General features: G+C 36.9%; 1 protein-coding gene across 7 annotated transcripts in view; it reads right to left on the bottom strand.

Annotated features, from left to right (window-relative positions):
• LOC130584940 (potassium channel subfamily T member 2) overlaps positions 1–18984 on the bottom strand; it is a 111479-nt gene that overhangs the window by 9090 nt on the left and 83405 nt on the right. For 5 of the 7 annotated variants that reach the window (XM_057385222.1, XM_057385225.1, XM_057385220.1 and 2 more), the window contains 8 exons: positions 17965–18070; positions 17569–17741; positions 15869–15940; positions 13136–13270; positions 8933–9044; positions 5784–5885; positions 2978–3061; positions 1548–1676 (listed from right to left, as the gene is read on the bottom strand). In XM_057385222.1, the coding sequence (XP_057241205.1) occupies positions 1548–1676; positions 2978–3061; positions 5784–5885; positions 8933–9044; positions 13136–13270; positions 15869–15940; positions 17569–17741; positions 17965–18070 (913 nt within the window). The remainder of the gene's footprint in view (positions 1–1547; positions 1677–2977; positions 3062–5783; positions 5886–8932; positions 9045–13135; positions 13271–15868; positions 15941–17568; positions 17742–17964; positions 18071–18984) is intronic. The other 2 variants (XM_057385226.1, XM_057385223.1) reach the window with 1 other exon arrangement.

Here is an 18984-nt window from a genome sequence, read left to right as displayed (position 1 = left end):
AGCATCTCTGTATTTCTAGGTACCTATCCATTAATGCCCCAGATGCAGAGCTGAATGTTGCTCTTTAGTATTCTAGGGAAGAGTTAGGTGAGGGAGATTTCCCTGTCCGTCTCTAAAAGGGAAAATTTGCACAAATTCTCACTAAACAAGAAATTGCAGAAATATTTGTGTGAAAATACCACCGCATTCAGAGCCTTCACCTTAAAAAGACCAATAACTGCTTTTTCTTCACTTAATACATGAGGAGTTCCATTCTTCCACATTTAYCCAGATAATTCGAAAACTTAACCTGTGAAAGCTGGTAGGAAGTAATAGCAGAACTCCTCATTCTCTTTTTTTGGACCTGAAGTTAAATAGCCAGCCCTGAGTGTGAGAATAAAGCATTGCCGTGAATTTTATCTTCTCCTTATTTAATGAATTCTTAAAATCTGGTATGTACTCTGATTTGTGGAAAGCTGTGWCTGACTCTTTTTCATATTAGCAGTGAGGCTGACTACATCCTTCTCCAAGGAATRCTTTTGATGGATCATAAGGCTGCTGTAGTTCAAAAGTAATCTGACATTATTGCAGTGGCACAGTCCACTGGCTGAGCTGTAAAAGCCAMCTGCAGAGATAGCAGTGGTCCACAGAGAACTACACCAGTGAACTGGGTGGAATCTTGCACAGCTTTTTATCACCCTTTTTTAAAAATTAATTTGAGCAGAATGTTTGTACTTCCTCAGGAGCAAATGTTGCAGTTAAACATTATATTCCTTAATATTTTCTATTATTTTTCTGGAATATGGAAAAGATAAACAAATTACCTGTCTTGGACATCAGTGTAAACTACTTCAGAATATTTCAGAAGAAAGGAGAGAATTGTTGCTCRCTGTTGCATTTTAAAGCCATGGTTTAATGAGATGGCAGTACTAATGGTTATGGAAACAAATGGATAATACATGACAGAAATCAAAGCTGCCCAAACAAAAACATGTATGTTAAATACTAAACAAAAAAAAACAAAAGCTGCCTAAACAAAAACATGTATGTTAAATAGAAAGTATTTTTGCCATTCTTTCTATACAGAGAGATGGCAAAATGTACACATTTATATGGCAAACTCATAAATACATATATAAAGGGATTACCACTGGCATCGAAATTTAGAGACATCCCACAATACTTTTAATAACACTGACAAGAAACGAGCAACAAGGAATGAATTCAAAAGTCATGTGAATGAGGCGATGCCACCTGTTTGAGATACAGTGCTGGCATTGCTGACACAAGTGACAGAGGGCCTGGTTACAGGGTTTGTTACAGACACTGCCATTAGTGGAGCCAGCACTAAAGCTCACTCCCTGAGCCAGCCCTGGCCATGCCTTGGCTGCCCCTGGTTTCCCATCCATCCATTCCCTGCAGATGAGCACAGGAATCAAATCCATGTGCCCACTGGCTSTGGGCACTCTGGGATTCTGGGGCTYRGTGTGAGCACACAGGTGTCAGCAGAGCCAGGCCTCATGGGCTTTGCACTCAGACCCCCAGAAAAGCACAAKCAACTGACCCACCTCAGATGTTGTGAGCTTTTGGGATTCTGTCCTGTAGACTCCAATGGGAATGTCTCCTGTCGAGGAACAAAGTTTCTGATACAGTCTGGCATATGTCCTAATCCACAGATCCTCTTCTGTAATTTTCATCTGAACAAATAAYAATGGGAAAGGAGGACTTTKAACTCTTGAGGGCTTATCACTTGTYCACTATGCTACTCATGAAAAAAAATTAAAACTAAACACTAGCTGGTAATTATCCTATTGCAGTATTGCACCTTCGCTCCACAGCAAATCTGTAACTTCTACTGAGTTTGTAAGACTTTTTCTTTTATTTTCTTCCTATTTAGGAGGCATTGTAGTGGAAGCAGTTCAGCATTGTGAACTTCTGATCTTGGTTTAAGATTACTTAAAACCTACATGGCAGCCTTCACCCAATAAACTTACACTGGCAGCAATAAGAAACTGGAGTGCATGGGTATTTTGAATCTGAATTTTGTCCACCAGACTGCAGGCTGAATATGTGGGGACATGGGAGCGGAGAGGAAGTAATTCACTAGGCATAAGTGGGTTAAGAAAGTCCTAAATGAAGCTCACTTATTTCATTGCTAGCTTTATTTTGAGATACATTGAGATACATGAGTTCCTTGTTAGCGATTGAATTGTACTTTGAAGTGTTCTTACATTCACTGTAATGAAGCTTAATGATTGACCAAGAAATACATAATTTTCATTTAAACAACTTTCTTATACCATCATTGATAACTTCCTGCAGCTCTTTCTAGATCCCCAGAAAGCAACTTGTAAATAACTCGTATTGATCTGTTCACCACCTGGGGTATAAGGGGTGTGGGAGAAAACAGAGAGGTTTGGTTTATTTTAGCAAAAATAATTTCAGCTGTTATTTTTTTATGTGTGTATATACACATTTAAATTGCATTGGGGAATATTGACATATACAATAACAAGATGACTTTTTAATTATATCTCATAGCCATTTAATACACCTTACTTTTGTGTAAAATCACTTGTGCCCTTTATTGCTCATGACAGGGATGGGTATTGGGAGATAGCACTGAAAGTCCTGGTCAGGCTGTACAGTACAGGTAGTGCTCCCTGGTTTTTAAACACTTAATTTTTAAACTGGTTGCTGAGCTGCAATTGCTGTTTCCTATAAAATGCAATATTCCTGTGTTTTCCTGACTTTCCAATTTCTGCTTTATAAAACACATTATGTTTTCCTGGGGAGATGTTATTTGCTATGGAACTAAAAATGGGTGTGTTTTCTGTTTAATTTCCTCATCTTCTCCCTGATGAAAAAGGAAACAGATGGCCTTTCTTGGACTTTCACAAAAGGAAATGCCATACACAGAAAGCTGAAGTATTTTGCAGACAGTACAGAATCTTCTCTGGTGCTCTGCACTAATTTTTTTTTTTTTTTTATAACTTACAGAACAAAGAAACCCAGATCCTGGTGTGGTGTCAAGTCCCAGCAGAAGTCTTGTGATAGAAATCATATAATCTTTCACAAATGACTGCAAGATTTTTTAACAGGAGAGACAGAAAAGAAAAAAAAAAAGAAGCTTTAATGAACAGATGAGTAGGGAACCATTAGTACCAAGTGTGAATTTCAAAAAAATTATACATCTGTGTTTACAATYCATCTCTAAGTATCTTAATCACAGTAGAAATACTTATCCCTTTCTTTGTGCTGAATTTACTTATATAAAATGAGGGTTTTTTTTTTTTTTTAACTGGCTGTGCATGTGCATGCAATGTACATAGAGGATTCAGGAGACTCAGGCACAAGAAGGCACAATAAAAGCAAAGACGAATGCCTCAGTGGAAGTGAGGTGTTAGCCCTACTAGGTGTGAAATTATAATGTGCAGAAGAAATGCTGGCACATGTTAGATGTGTCTGCAGTCCTCTGTGGGTCCCTTTCAGGTGACACTGTTGTTATTTTACTTCAAATGAGTAATCTGAAGGGGTTTTAAAGGGCTATGTGCCTTGTCTYAGGCCAGGCTTGTTGCTCTGCTAACAGAAATGTGTTGCTATTGGTTTAAAGGTAGAAATTAGCTCAATGGAGAAGTGTAGAGTAAGCCCAGGAACAGACATTAGATCAGCTAAAATCCCAAATAATTCTCCTCCTGGTTTGGCCTGCTGGAATCAGAAGGCCCTGTGGGTGCTCTTCTAGCTGTGCTTGAGCTGTTCCTTGCCACCTGGACTTAGGTGCAGCAGGGCAGCATTCCAGTCCTTGGAGCTCAACACACAGGAGCTCTGCTGGCTTCATGCAAATGCCTGSCTAAAAAAGAGATTTTCACAAAGAAATACCTCACAGAGGTATTACATAAATCCTTCAGAGTTATAGAATCTGGATTTGTTCTAACTCAGAAGTTAGATGATTTCATTTGATACACAGTGTTCAACTACTTTGATTTTTGTACTAGTAATTGTTCAGTTGTTTAGATGGGCTAAAAGCCAAGGAGCATCTTCAGGAAAAGTTTTTTGCAAATTAACAAACTTGTTTGTTATCTTGGCTGCATCATTTCTGCCAGGGAATTTTCGTTAGACAAACAAGTGTATTCACCAGGATTTGCAAGAGTAAGTTTTCATTTTTCAGTTACTGTCCCAAAGGCTTTTCTTTTGGCCTGTAATGGGAATCACCAGCTGAACTCTGATGTTCCCATGCCATTTGCTCTTCTCCTTGTGTGCAGGAGAAAAAGACATTGTACAGGAAATGGGGCCATGAAAAAGAACTGAGAGTTGCTGTCATGAAATTTGTAATTTGGAATAAGAAAGAGAATTCTAGAAAAATGACAATTCACCTATGAGCAGTAGGAGCTGAAAGTAAGGACAGGTGGAATTCAAGTGAGAATGAGTATCTGAGGCTTTTTGTTTTAAACACTTCCTGGTGAATGGTGTTAGTCTGTCAAGTCATAGCAAGATTATTCATGTCTAGGAACAAATAGAAAATATTGAAGTTTCTTATGTGCTGGCAGGAATTGTTGATGACAGATCTGTTTCTATATATGTGTATTAGGGTTTGGGGTTTTTTTTTTAATTTTGTTGTATGTGATGTTGATATTCCTGGGGCATGATTATGAAGATGTTTTCTATGCAAATACATTTATTTCTAGAACTTTAAAATATATATGTCCTTATACATGACTKGTTTATATATTAATGACTTCTTGAGAAAAGTTTAGCTCCAGGAATTTTTCTGTTTATGTTGAATTTGCCTTCAGGGAATTTAYTTGGAAGTAGAATTGTGATGAAAGWACACCTTTCATGCACCAAATTACCAAGTAAATTAATTTCCCCACCAGGATGTTTTCCACCTGAATACAAAATCATCCACAGGCTATCTTTAGGAAGAGGCAAAGCGGGAGGCTGCTCAGGTGAGCAGATGATGTGGGCCATGGTGGTGTTCCTGCTCACTCTGTGTGCCTTGATCCTCAAAGGGGAGTGCTGGGGGCTGCTGAGGCACGCTGGTGCATCAGAGTGTGCAGGAATGTGGACACTGCTGAAGAGTGAGCGCTACTGTACTATTTTCTACCCTGAAACTAGCAACTACTGCCTTCGTTTGTCCTGACACTATTTTCTGATACCTTTTCTTAAACTCTCTGAAGCTGTTGCCCTTCCCTTATTCTCACTCTCCTCTCTACTTTCTGGATTTTGAGCAACAAGGTTGAATTGCTGCCTTTTCTTCCCCCACTGTCTCTTTTTACCCACTGAATGTACTCCTTGTTAGGGCAAGAATGGCTTGYTCACAATATAATGAAGGTCTAGTCAACATGAGTAAGAGAGAGGACAGCACACTACAAAGTAATTGAGCTCCTTATCAGTAAATGCAGGAGACTAATAAATGACACATTAAAGTAATCCTGTTCCTTTCTGCTGTTAGGAACACAACTCTGTAGGAAAGGGCACTGCCTTTTTGTTGCAGAGTACAAGCATTATTAGTCTGTATAATCTGTAATTTATGTTGGCCTCATCCAAGCTATTTGACTGAAGAGGTAAATAAACAGTATTAGATTATGAAACATCAGAGTTCATGCAATCACAGGGTTATTTCGGGATAGATAACTGAAATAACACCATCATGTGGAACATGCTCTATTTTCTTTTGTCATTGATTGTTCGTGGTATAGATACACTTCAATGGAGCCTATGTAGGAAAATAGGGTCATCTAGCAATTAGGCACAATAAAATAGGTGGTAATATTTGTAATAAGTCACATTACTGTTCATAGTACCTGATAAAGCAGTGTGTCCAACATGCTGATGCTGAAAACTCTGCCAGCAGCAAAGGGCAGTCGAAACATAAATGCCAGATTAGATCCCTTCTCCCGCTCTTTCTGTTAAGGAATTAAAATATATTTGTTAGAGATCTATGTAAAAGAAGACATCAATAATAAGAGGTACCAATCTCTTTTTATAACTTCTCTGTTGTTATTGGTTGTTACTACTTAATGTTAATTCAAATCTGCTTAATACCTGAATGATACTAAATAAAAAATGGGGACMGGAAATAGGAAGGCCCCATTCTGAAGGTTAAAAAAGCAGCCCAGCTGTGTGTAAATCACTGTAAATATACTGGGCTATCCCAGACAGATTTCTGCTCACCTAACATCTATGTGCTTATGCCTGTGGAAGAGTCAAAATCACAGGATTGGTTTGATTAAAGATACAGGAACTTGTACTTATTTCAAAATGATCACTTTAGAGCTTTAGAATTTTTATCCTCCAGTTAACAGCTGTAATATTTACTTGGAAAAGAAAAACCATAGCAAACGGAWGTGTGAATCTTATCCAAAACATTACAGACCCTTCTTTCTTGAAAGAGGAAGTGGTTACCTCAGTTTTTTTTCTTATGCAAGACAAATGGAGAACATTGATTTTAAGTTTGGAATGTGGATGTTTTGTTTCTCCTTTTCTCTGTTGTGTAAGGGCCACTGCTTTTCCCTTTGTCAGTGCTGAGTTTACTGTCAGATTTATTTATCTCAAAAATGAGAAAAGTTGCAGCTGCAGCAGCAGATGGACATCTGATTKGTGTATCTGTCTTCTGCAGCCCATTAGGTTGAAAAGCCAATTTTGCAAGTGTGTTTCACTGCTACCTCAAGGCAACTTGCCTGACGTTCTCAGTCTTTCTGAAAATGGGTGCTTAATGCAGAAATAAYAAGCAACTGTAGGTTTGACTGCTTTAGGTAATTTTTACTGGAGTTTTTAATTGTCTTTTATTTTGCATGAGGGAGTTCTGAAACATCAAATGAACTACAGCACCACCTGTGAAGTTATTCCTGCAAATGCTAAGATGAAAGGACTGGGAAATACCAACAGCAGGCAACTGCAACAGTAATGAAGAAAAGGTTCTTTCTTTAGATAAAGATAATTTATCTACCTCTGTTTCAGCAGAGGTAGTTTGGATAGGAAGTCCATTAAATGTTCAGCTTCCAACGTATAAACTTTAAATTTGCACAAAAAAATTAATAATGATACTGAAAAAGTTAAAATATCTTTATTTCTAGAACATTTGCTTGAAAAACAAAGGAGCCTATRTAAAGCAAGAAAGAACTGAGATAAAAATCCTGGTTTCACTGCATTGAAGTAGACAGCCCACAGAGTATTCCAGAATCCAGTTGGAACTGGATTAAGGGAATATGTTAACAATAATTTAAAAAACYCTGCCAATCATAAAATGCTAAGTGTTAAGTAAGGTTGGAACATAGTCTTGAGGGCCCCATCCAGCTGTTTGCACTCTTTTCCCTGAATAAACTGGCAGTGCAGATTCGAGACAGTTTAAGCTTATCCTTCATGGATTTACCACATAGGGAGAAAGTGCTACAGTGGAGGAACCACCRGTGCAAACCTTAATGGGTCATGGGGGGTGGCATAATTCAAACAAAGCTGTGCCTCCTGCTGCGAAATTTTGTCTGGTTGCCTCACAGTTCTCCAGGTTATATGCTTTCCACATTTGTCTTCACTTTCCTCACAATTTTCCAGGTTATGTGCTTTCAGAACACCACCTGAACAAGATCAAGCCTTTGTGCTACTACAGACAAAGATAAGAAATCCCAAAAGGCCACCCAGATATTTACATCTTGTGGTCAACAAGATATGACAAGGTAAGTGTGATATTCAACTGAGTAAAACATTTACTTCTGATTCTTATCCTGTCTCATCCACACAGGCTGAATTTTTGCAGAATTCAATCCCTCTGTAAGAAATTGGACTGAGCAGGTAAGTTTCTATGAAAAGGCTTTGTTTCATTAAGTAAGTATTAAAATTAGCAACATTAATATTATACAGTAAATATAGCRAATTCTCTGAAATCCCACAAAATCTAGGAAATTTATGATACAGCCAGGAAATTGAAATTATGTGTTAAATCTGCATGATGGTAATGATTTTGACATGAATTCAAATTTGCTAAGATATGGAAGATATCTGAGTGCACATACTGGGAGGCTACATAAGAAAACCCAGCAATCCTACTGATTGATAGGCAGATTGATAGGGGAGAAAGAAAAGACTGTAGTGAAGGGTTTCTGCCCTTGAAGACTGTCACAGTGATATCATTTGTCTCTCACAACCTCAGGAAATGGCCTGGAAATCATGAAGGTAATACTGATACAGTAAGTTTTGGGGAGTGCAGAGGTGGGTAGATCAGATTACTAGTGAAGAGCTGTGAAAGAAGGCTGTCCTTGAGTTTACAGAGTTAAACAGATGCATTGTATTTTTTATGCTGCATCTGATGTTTTAGCAATTGTGTTTTGAACAAGGAAATTAAATTTAACTTCTCTCCATGCAACCAAACAATTCCACAGCTTGAAAATGCCAAATATGCCTGTTAATGTATAGGAAATGAAGGTTTTATCTAGCATTTAAGTAGTGTCACTGTCCTTATCATCACTAGGATTGCCCYCTGACAGAGAATATTTGCTGTTCTCAAACTGTCTCAGTAGTGCTAATATCTCCCACAGATACACAGAAATGCATACAGAAGACATTATTATAGTGCCTTTAAAGTGAAGTGGAATTAAAAAATTATAATAAAAGCTGTATGTCTGGAGTGTTCAGTCAGTTAAAAGATGTTCCACTTTAATTGCAGACCTCTTGGACATTAGCACTAAATATTCTATTATCCAAAAATATTTCATTTTCCTTGAGCAAATTCCACCAGAGAGAGGGGTGATTAATACTACATTGTAAAGTGATGAAAAAACTTTATTCTTAAATGAGAATAGAATTTTGGAAAAAAAAAAAAAAAACAAACCTTTAAAGCAGCTCTACAACCATAAATCATTTCACTGTATGCACTTGATTTGAAATCATTGTTACAAATTCAGAGAAAGTAATATAATATAACATTTAAATTGAGGGTGGGGGAGTTAAATTTTCTTACCTTTTCCAATTTGGACAGAGCAAGAGAATAGCAGTCTTTGGCTCTGAACTGCATGAATCTCATGTTGGCTGGGTGAGTTAGTTCTGTGATAATGCTTAGGCTGGAGAATAACCTGCATTTTAAAAGAATGTAATGATTATAATTTAAACAATTCACAAATGTAAGGCTCTATRTAAAGCTGCAGCCTGTGCCCATATCCATGTTTTAAATGAAGTCCCTGAAACCTGTGATGGGTCTGGGCCCAGTGAAATGCTGGTACAACAACAGAGGAAACCACAACACATTCGCYGTAAAATTCACAAAGAAGTACACAGTGAACTCACAAAATACTTACATGCTAGAAGGAAACCACTTAATTTCATTATTGGAATTTTATTTAATGATTGCTACAATTTTACAGCAACAAAATAGGCTAAGCTAAATAGCTTGCACTTAGTACCTGGTTGCATGTAAGCTGCTACTGATTTATGTACCCTTTGCAGTTCATTTTTCTTTCTTGAGCTCTGTTTGTATGCTSTGACTACAGTCTGAGCAATATAGATGAAAAGTGACACTTGTGGGAGTTGCTGCGAAAATGTATGTTTATGTATACTTATGTTCTCACTCTGAAATATTTACATATACAAAATATTTATAACTGAACACCACTTCAGGCTTTCAGTAACAGACAGCAATGAAGAGAGCGCAGCTATGAGCTGGCTGATTTACACAGATTTTCAAGCAGCAGAATAAAGRCCCCCTCCTCAGCACTCAGGGCTCCAAGAAACAGAAAGAAAATAGTAATTTATGCTAAACAACTTGGAAAAGAACTCTTAGTATTATTTGAGTCTTTTATATACAGATTTGTATCAGAGAAAGAGATGTGCATTTGTAGCCTCTTTTGCTRATCCTGAGGGTACTTATCGACACTTGATAATAGATAATTGTAGTACTAATTACATCACTGATGTGGCTTCTGTCTCAGTCTTCATGGAAGCAGGATTTTGTAAGTTAGTGCCAAATGGAATTCAGTGTACCTTTTTGCATGTCTTGTTCTTTTCCCTCACTTTTGCAGGGAGAAACATTACCAAAATGGCAATTCAAGCAGAGCCTGAATGTGGGGAAATGCATATCCAGACTGTCTGCCAGCATGTGCTAATGCCATATTATACTTGAAAACTAACACAAGAGAATTCAGAATTAGGAGTAATAGGAAATGAAAAGTTCAAAAGCTCTCAAAATATATACAACTAGATAGGCTACTAGGTTTCTGTTAAAGATGGTTTAGTTTATCACCAAGATATGAAAACTGATTTCTATTAGGAAATCAGTTTCAAAACTGCTGTTGGTAAAATATTTTACCTATAAGTGCCTTTTAGCTTAATTAGGGGAAATTACTCTGCAGATAGTCAGGGACAGATTGCCTCTTGCCCTGGGTGTAAGGCACACTGCCTGACAGCTTTCAGTACTGGAGTAGGCTCTTTCTGGGCAAAGATCCCTCTCTTTTCCCCATTCTAGTAAGAAAGGACAGGATGGAGYAGAGGAAGGCCCCATCAGCCTAATGGAAGGCATGGCTTGCTATTGAACTCCTGGTTGGAAATCAGACAAGCAAGAGAGACATTTRGTTCTTTCCTGAACCAAAATGATCAACCAAGAAAACAACACAATGCCATCATAGCACCTCATTTGGTTTATCTCGAAAATCAGTGCTGACAGATAGCAGGGGAAATATTGACTTGTCAGGTGTACTGCTGTCAGTAGGCACCCTGCAGGATTTGAAATACAGTCTTTAAGAGGTTAGCTAATGAAACTTTATAGTAGTACAGACCTCCTGCCAAAAAAAACCTGCTGTTTTTCTGAGGTGKACTTAGAGCTGTCTATAGGGACTCAATAGTTGGCTTCCTATTTAATTTTAAAAGTGAAAAGCATCTTAAGGCACAGTCCAAGACTATTAATTTCTCCTTTTATTTTGAAGCTGTGATAACTTMTTCCTTCTTAGTCAGTGTACCCATTTGAGTCACAGGTCTTTACTCCTAACTGTGTCAGATAAGCTGGTGCTGTGTCCCAGATTTAATTGGGATGGCACAGCTTCTAGCTCTAAAGGTGCTAATAACCCTGTCCTTGTGACCAGTACATACAGGCTTCGAGGGTGGGGGAGCACACTCTCCTGGCAGAGCACCATTGCTAATTGATGTAAATCAGGGAATCGTGTCAGGGTGTATGGCAACTGCCAGCCTAGGCCAAACAGTGCTGCAGCACTCTCACAGGGATTTTCCAGGCCTGAGTAGTTCTCATCAGGGATGTTGAGATCAGCCTGTATCTTCTGAATAATTTCACCTGATGAGACTCAGGGGGAATCTTCTTCAATGCTGTGATATCATTGAGAACAGAATGTGTTATATCCAGTAGTTTAAAATCCCCCTTTAACACTACAGTTTGTGTTAGGTGCTGTTGCTCTCTACCATGTCCAATCTTTTTCTTCATTAGTTTCTGATATTATTAGATATTAATAAGTAACAAAAAAAGCTTTCAATGTGTTTTTAAAGGTCATTTACAAAACTGTTTACCTTGGTGCAATGAATGCAGTTTATTCTGTAGAACAGGTAATTGACACTACCTTACACCTCTTCCCAAAGCTTACTTATTTCTACAGCTTTTATATAATATAAAAATGCAGTGAAATTATTGTGCATGTTCTAGGGAAAAAAACAGAATACAAATTTATACAATACATTATTTGTGAAAGTTTACTACGTCTTAAACCAAGATGTTTATTGTCATTTACTTTGATGGTAAATATGCAGTGTTAAAACAATACTGGACCAGATATAGAGTTTGTACCCGAGTTAAAGCTGCCATCTAGTTGCAAACATTGTGCAAGACAACTGAAGGAGTATAATTGCATGCCTATGGAATGTGGTTTCCTACTATGATCTTTTACAAAGTAGAACACAACTGTGGGAAAAATCAATTAGGACACTGCAAGCTTTATTTTTCATTCAACTCCTTTTTMCATTTGGGGATAAACTGTATTTCTGGCAAATTGATGTACATAAAAAACCTCAGTGAGATGCCTTAGCACTGTATGGTTAGGAGTAGATSTGAGTGATGTACAGATGAAGTCTGATTATAGTTTCAAGCCCAGATCACTAGGTGTGATTATGAAACACACCCCTGTGCACTGGTACCAATTCAGAAACTGGATGCTAGAAAAATACAGAACTGAAGTTCCTTATGCAGTGCAGATTTTGCTTCTTTTGAGCACATGCAGGAACACAAACAGCATTTAACTGCATTCTCACAGAGCTGTATTTACAAAAAATATGCTCCATTGAAATTCTCGCATTTTAATGAGCTCCATTTTCTAAACCACTGAAGGATTCAAAAGACTTTTACTGTGCACCTCTTTCCATTCTTTTGTGGAAGGCTTGACACAGAAAATAGGTCACTGCAATAAAACCAACATTGAAAGATACTCAGTTTTCCCCCAGGTCTTATTAGAATGAAYATTAGGAAATGCTAGGCTTAAGCCCCATATCAGGGAGGCACTTCATAGCTGACTGTATAGTGTGTTTTGTTCTATGYGGGATTTTTATGGTCTTTTTATTAAGCAAATAGTATTTTTCTCAGCTCAAAGTGACGTATTTTAAYACAAAGGCCTTAATGAGAGGAGTTCTCAAAATAACAGCAAGTCTTATTTTGTTTTTCATCACAGCTTCCTCAACCTCTTTACAGATTGATGATTTTATTCTCTTGTGACTCTTATCATGTTGCTGTCATACGTAACATTGTATAAATGTGCCTAAAAACCTAACTTTTGTTCAAAATTAGATATTCAAAATGTGAATACTTACTACTAACCTCAAAGTGATGCGCTGCTCACCTTTCAGCGTCAGMAGGATTTGCTTTTCATACGGGCTTTAGCATTATGGTGAATTTTCTCAACTATCTTTTGTCCTAAGTCTTCAAGAGTAGCTTTTTTTTTCCCTTCCTGTAAATCTGACAGTTGGGACAGTTTYGGGATGCAAAGCATTTCATCTGAGATTTCAGGAGACTATCTCAGGATTCTAAGCGGATGGGAAAAAGTTTGCCCATGTCAGACTGGGCAAATATATATGAGGGAAAACTTAAGTAGAATAAAAAAAGAGTAATTTCTTGGCACAAAAGGCACCAAGTATTTCACAATTAATGAGGATGTGTAGATGGATTGCAAACATGCCTTACCTGAAGAGGGTTTGAACATTCACAATAGTCTTGGCATCTGCCATGTAGTCTTCCTCAGCACTCATTGTGCTTTCCTTGTCCACCACCACCATATTAGCTGCAAAGGTGACCCCACACCTTARTAAGTCATCTAGGCTTTTGTGAAGAGAAAGAGGGAGAAAGAAACAAGCAACTTAAATATGGAACACCTGAAAGATTAGCTGTGGTGGGCATCTGCAGATCAGCTGCATATCATAACTTCTAATATAATCAGGGATAACATCTCAATTACTTGGTAGAATAGAATATAGAATCTACTTCAGTAGGTTATTACAGTCCCCATCTTTTTGTTAATGATTTTTTTTTTTTAATAAGCCTTTACTTGAGAAGACTTTGGCTTTATATGTTGCAACAACTGCAACTAACATTGCAGTTACTTTTGACAATATAAAAACCCAAATAAATGCTCTGGGTTGCTCTTTCCCACCGTTTTATTTTGGTTTCAAAATGTTAATAAATGGGTTGGAGTGTTCTCAGGATGCTTTGGAGCAGCTGCTAGAACTTTATGCACTGCTAGACAATGTTTTGTGAAGCCAAACCACAGAAAGCACTCACAGACAACTGAGTTACAGTTCTCAGCATGCCTTGTAGCTTTGTTTCCAAAATGAAGCATGTTTCAGCTGGTTTAACACCAATATTTGCCACAGATCCCAAGCACTTTTTGACAAGTGTGGTGAGTTTTTTTTAACAACCTTTTTTTTTTTTTTAAATATATATATAATTATTTTTGAAACTGCAATATTACTGATGGCTGACTGTAACAAAAGAAAAGCTGACTTCATATGATCCATGCCAACAACTTCAATGCAGAAGTCCAAACCTTTTCTGAGGAATTTGTATTTCTCCTTTTTCAAACTTTTAGTTGATCCCTGAAAATAGYAGCATATTCTGAAATACCCAGATTTTCTGCATTTCAATGTTTTATCAGCTCAACAGCTATTCTTATTTTAGCAGTTAAATTCAGCTGATTTGTGAAGAATTAGAAAAATCCTAATGTGGAAGTATAATTGAAGTTCTCAGGTACCTCTGGCTAAAGGTTTCTTAAGACTGGCTGGATTTCTACACGCCTGTGAAATGTCTTCAGTTATAGATCTGAAATCCTTTACACCCAAAGACTGGAGGACAGGTATCTACTATTTGACAGATTTTGATGACGTGCATCCGTGCTATGAATTTTGGTAAAGCTTTTTTTGGTGAGCCATCTACTTCTAACAAAAGAATGGTAGTTGAGAGTACTTTTTTTGGTGGTTTTGTCTCTGACATTTCATTCCTGATGACTATATAGTAAATATGTTAGATACTTACAGGCAGTAGGTCATACTTTGGGAATGTATTTTACACCACTTAAATAAGAAAGAGAAATTTGCATATTTTACTGTATATTTCTTATTTACAGATGATCAGATMTATCCATGATTTAAAAACATGTTGAGAAAACACAGGGAATATGCATGAACTATATTTTTCAAAGTAGTCTTATTGATGAAAATGTCWAAAGAACACCCTACAAATTATTGTTGCTTATTACACCAGGAATCAAAGTGATTTTAGTGTCAGAAAAAATGCAGAAGTTCATGCTGGTATTACTGTAAACTTTTGAATTATGTATAATCACTTATTCCAAAGACTACATGCTTCATTTTTTTAAAAATGCATTTAATTCTAAAAGAACGTCAAAACATCATTAGGAAGGAATTTGGCGATTTCTGTTGTGAAATAAATTTAGTAAATTTAAACAAAGTTGAATTTTCTACRTTAACAAAACAGGTTAATATCTGAGTAATTATTTATTATGAATTCTTTGAATATTTATTCTTGAGAAGGGTTTTAATTATTCTACCATTATTGAGTTCTTTTTATAAATATKATGGAATTAATAGTTAAGAAAGTAGTAGATATTTATAACCTGAGACTCTTTTTCTCGCTTTAGAGGAAAGAATGTCAAGTGAAAAACATTTTTGTAGACCCTTTGTAAACCTTACAAGGACTATAGTATTACCAAGGTAAATCCATAACTAGCATTATTATAAGTAGGAAAACTGTTTTTKATTTCTACAAGGGGAATTAATATTATGGGCTTGTAGCCCCAATTCAGTATTCACTATGTAGTAAAGCAAATTGTTTACTTTAAATTTACACTCTGCACAGAGGAATTTACCAAAATTCTCATGAATCCTCGCTCTTCTCTTGTTTCTGCCTCATTTTTACATTAAATTTCTGTTGCTAACCCTATGTACATAAACATATATTAGCAGAGGTGAAGACAGAGATGTAGGAGTAAGTGATAATTTAAGTAGTGGGAATGGAGACTGTTGGACACATTCAAGACTGTTTACATTCTGTAGCTATCTTTACAAAACCCGAGTCAATGAATTCTACCAAGTTATAACTCAGTACAGACTGGCATTAGAATCAGAGCTATAATCTGTTCATTTGTGGAAATGAACACCTAAAAATAAATGGTAATCTTATGCTTTTGAAGATTATGACTTGTGTTCCCTGTTATGCTTTTCACTAATGAGATTCCCTATAAATCAGAAATCTGCAATCCCAAATTACAGCACACAGACACAGACTAKGCATGCAAAAAGCTCATTTCCAGCTACAATACACACACTAAAACATGCAATGACGATACACACAACAAACCACTGAGACTACAAAGTTAAGTTTTCTAACAGTTATTTCACCTACTTGTCGATAGAGCCCACCATGTAGTAAACCATTGGAAACCAACAGATTGCATCCAGAAAATGCATATCTGGCCTAAGCAGCAGATGGAATTACAAAATGAAACACAGTATCACAACAGCAGCATCTCTTCTAAAATATTTCAATCAACTGCTAGTTTGGGTTTATTTTTTTAAAAAAATAACTTTTTTTTAACTTTGGTATTATAGTATCAGTTAAAGCAGGAAATAAAGCTGTGATTCAACAGTTTGCTGTGATTGCAAAGAATGACCAGAATTAACATGCTTATATTAATAAATGCACCTCTAAAATCAGAAATGTTATGGCACAGGACAATTCCAAATATAAAAAYGAATGAGTGATGTTAAGGACACACTACCAAGCTATACTCCAGTGTATGTCTTAGGAGTAATTAAAATAAGCATAGACAATTCTTAATTAAAATGTGAAGTGGAAMTCAAACCATCATTAGGCTTTTGTGACACCTCCTGCTTTCAAGCCTGCTCCCTTTCAGAGGAGTCACTGCACAGAGGGAGACAACACTAAAGGTGTTGATTTAATTAGCAAGCAGAGCTTTTATTCATGCTAATCAATCCAAAGTGGGTTTAGCCATAAAGTGTCACAACAGCACTGAAGTGTGTGAAATTGGGCACTGTGCTGGCAAAAGGAGCTGGCGCTAGAGGGACCCCTGTGCTCGTGGATTTGCTCTCACACTGCAAATAAAAGTGATTTAACCTCATTTAGGCTTCTCCCAGTCCGTGTAATTCACTTTATGCCAGARTACCTACGCAAAAACCGTCTGTTTTGCAAACACAGGTGACTAAGGAGCTGCCTGAGGGAAAGTGGGACACTTCACAGCAGGCCTTTGTAGAAAAAAAATCACTTAAACTGGAGCAGATCTATGCAAAGGAAGTGTCRGCCCTGCAATCACAACCTACAAGATGTTTTTGCTTTCTTAGCTTGTTCTACTTTTCTGTGTACAGCTAACCTCCATTTCTGTGTCTTTCACACTGTGATTTTAAGTAGCTGAGCTTGTACCAAAGTGTTGCAAGAAAAAAAAGAAAAAAAACCAATTCGGTATCAGATGAACCAGTCTTGACAGAGAYGTCTTTGCCTGAAATTTTAAAGGCAAGACATGCTAAAAATTCCAGCTATTGCCACACAGATATAAAAGTAAGAACGTACCGCAGGTTTTAATTTTCATTCATGGCTTTAAATAATTGTAGACAAAGTGTGTCTGTGGGTGTCCTCTTGGCTTGAAGAACTGTTTATCTTCAAGTGTAGAATTATAAAATGTATATCTAACTGGTCYAGGCCAGTAAGTGCATTGTGTTAAGTAGGTTAGTGCTGTCATGTAGCTGTGAAACTGTTACACAGCTTGCTTTTTACAGTGTTAATGAAGTTATTTAATTTTAGCAGTAACATTTGCATTTTTGGGGGTAATTTCAAGAAAAACTTAGTTGAAACATTAGCCATGATGAATGAGGACATTTAARTTTACTRTGGCCACYTACAGTCAGTGAACCATCAATTTTRTATRTGACARTGAATATAGGRTATTATTTTTGTCACAAACTTTGTCAAAGAGAAGTGTGCCATAATGTTTTTGATTTTCAGCTGGCCACATGAAAAGTGGTCATCTATTGAAGTAGTGGTAAAATGAGTTTAAAACTTCTCAGAGGAAAAAAAAAAAGTCTTCTTACGGGTTATCCAGCAGTAATACAATGGGGTTTAGTTCTTTCTTTGGTCGGTAGTAAGCTCTGAGTGGGACAATAAAGTTATATAAGCCATTTCCAGCAGTTTCTGCTGCAACTATGATCAATTTATTTTTGAATCCGTAGGCTTTGGCATCTTCRTAGTAGTTATGTTGGCATCCCTAAAATCAAAGTAGGAAGAAGTTCAGTGGGTGTGAATATTTTATCAGACAGCTCTATATAGACCTGGTTAGACATAAACACTTAGTGATGAAAAGAAAAATATAATATTATAGCAAATGCTGCAMAAACTTCATCTCTAAGCAGAAATAAGAATTTAGCTCTGCTCAGATGCAAGAGACAAACGARCATGCAGGGTTATCCAGTAACAGAAGCTCCCTTTACCTTATCTAATCTTAGACAACAGAAGGGTACTTTTTCATGCAGAAGATGGCAAAAGGTGGGAGAACTTCCAATATAAGGAGAGTAAGGAGGATAGCCTTTGGCATACCTAGAACAGAGCACACATCTTTCAGTACAACAAATTACCAAAGCACAGCTGACTACATAACTGTTTTATGGGATGTTTATGTGTATGTCCAAGTTTTACAGAGTCAAGTACACAAAATGAGCTATGTTCGGTAAAGGGCAAAGGAATCTATGTTGCAGCTTTGTAAATCCAATTAAATAGAATTTAGTGAAAGCTGCCATGCTCTTGGTGACTGAAGGAGTTTTCCTTTGGTTTTATAAAATAGTCTGTTACATCATGGTGTGCTGTCATAGTGTTTTGAATTGGAAACTTCTAAGGTTAAAATAGGAAGGAAATGGAAATTGTACTTCTGCTCTTCCTTCTCCAGTTCTATTTTCGAATACTCATGAACAATGAGTGAAGTCATTACCTCTTTGCTTTAATAGCAGACTTTCAAAATGACTGAAATAAATTCTAATTGGCAAGTCCTCTTCCCAATCACATGAAATTTCTAATTTACCTTAGTGTTTTTTTAAAAGAGGCCTTTAAATCCTGGTGTTTCAGTCTGCACATTTAAAGTGATTTTTCCTATTAATTTTTCTCTGGAGCTTGATAAACTTCCCTGGGGCTTCTCATGCTTGCCACTGGTGGAGATGGGAAACTCTGCTGGTTGAGGCACTGGCTTAATTGTGTATTTCAGTTTTAACACCCATAATTGCTCATCTGCACAGCAGTTTCAGAATCAAACCTTCTGGGTTTATCTGAGTAATGCATCATTACTTTCAGCAACATGCTAACAAGCATTTTAAATTAGATGTGATCATTTTGTCTCTCATTGCTTTTTTGTCATTCCTGCATTTTGAAGTTACACACCCAGCCCCAGAATTCAAAAGCCTGTTGGATATCTGATTATCACTGCATTCTCATGATAGGAGTACTTATCTGTTTACAACTTT

Source organism: Malurus melanocephalus, unplaced genomic scaffold (genome assembly GCF_030028575.1).
Source record: "Malurus melanocephalus ecotype Western Australia unplaced genomic scaffold, MMel_1.1 scaffold_800, whole genome shotgun sequence".
Taxonomy (NCBI): Eukaryota; Metazoa; Chordata; class Aves; order Passeriformes; family Maluridae; genus Malurus; species Malurus melanocephalus.
The sequence above is the reverse complement of the archived record's forward strand: the minus strand, read 5'-3'. Positions and strand labels throughout refer to the sequence as shown.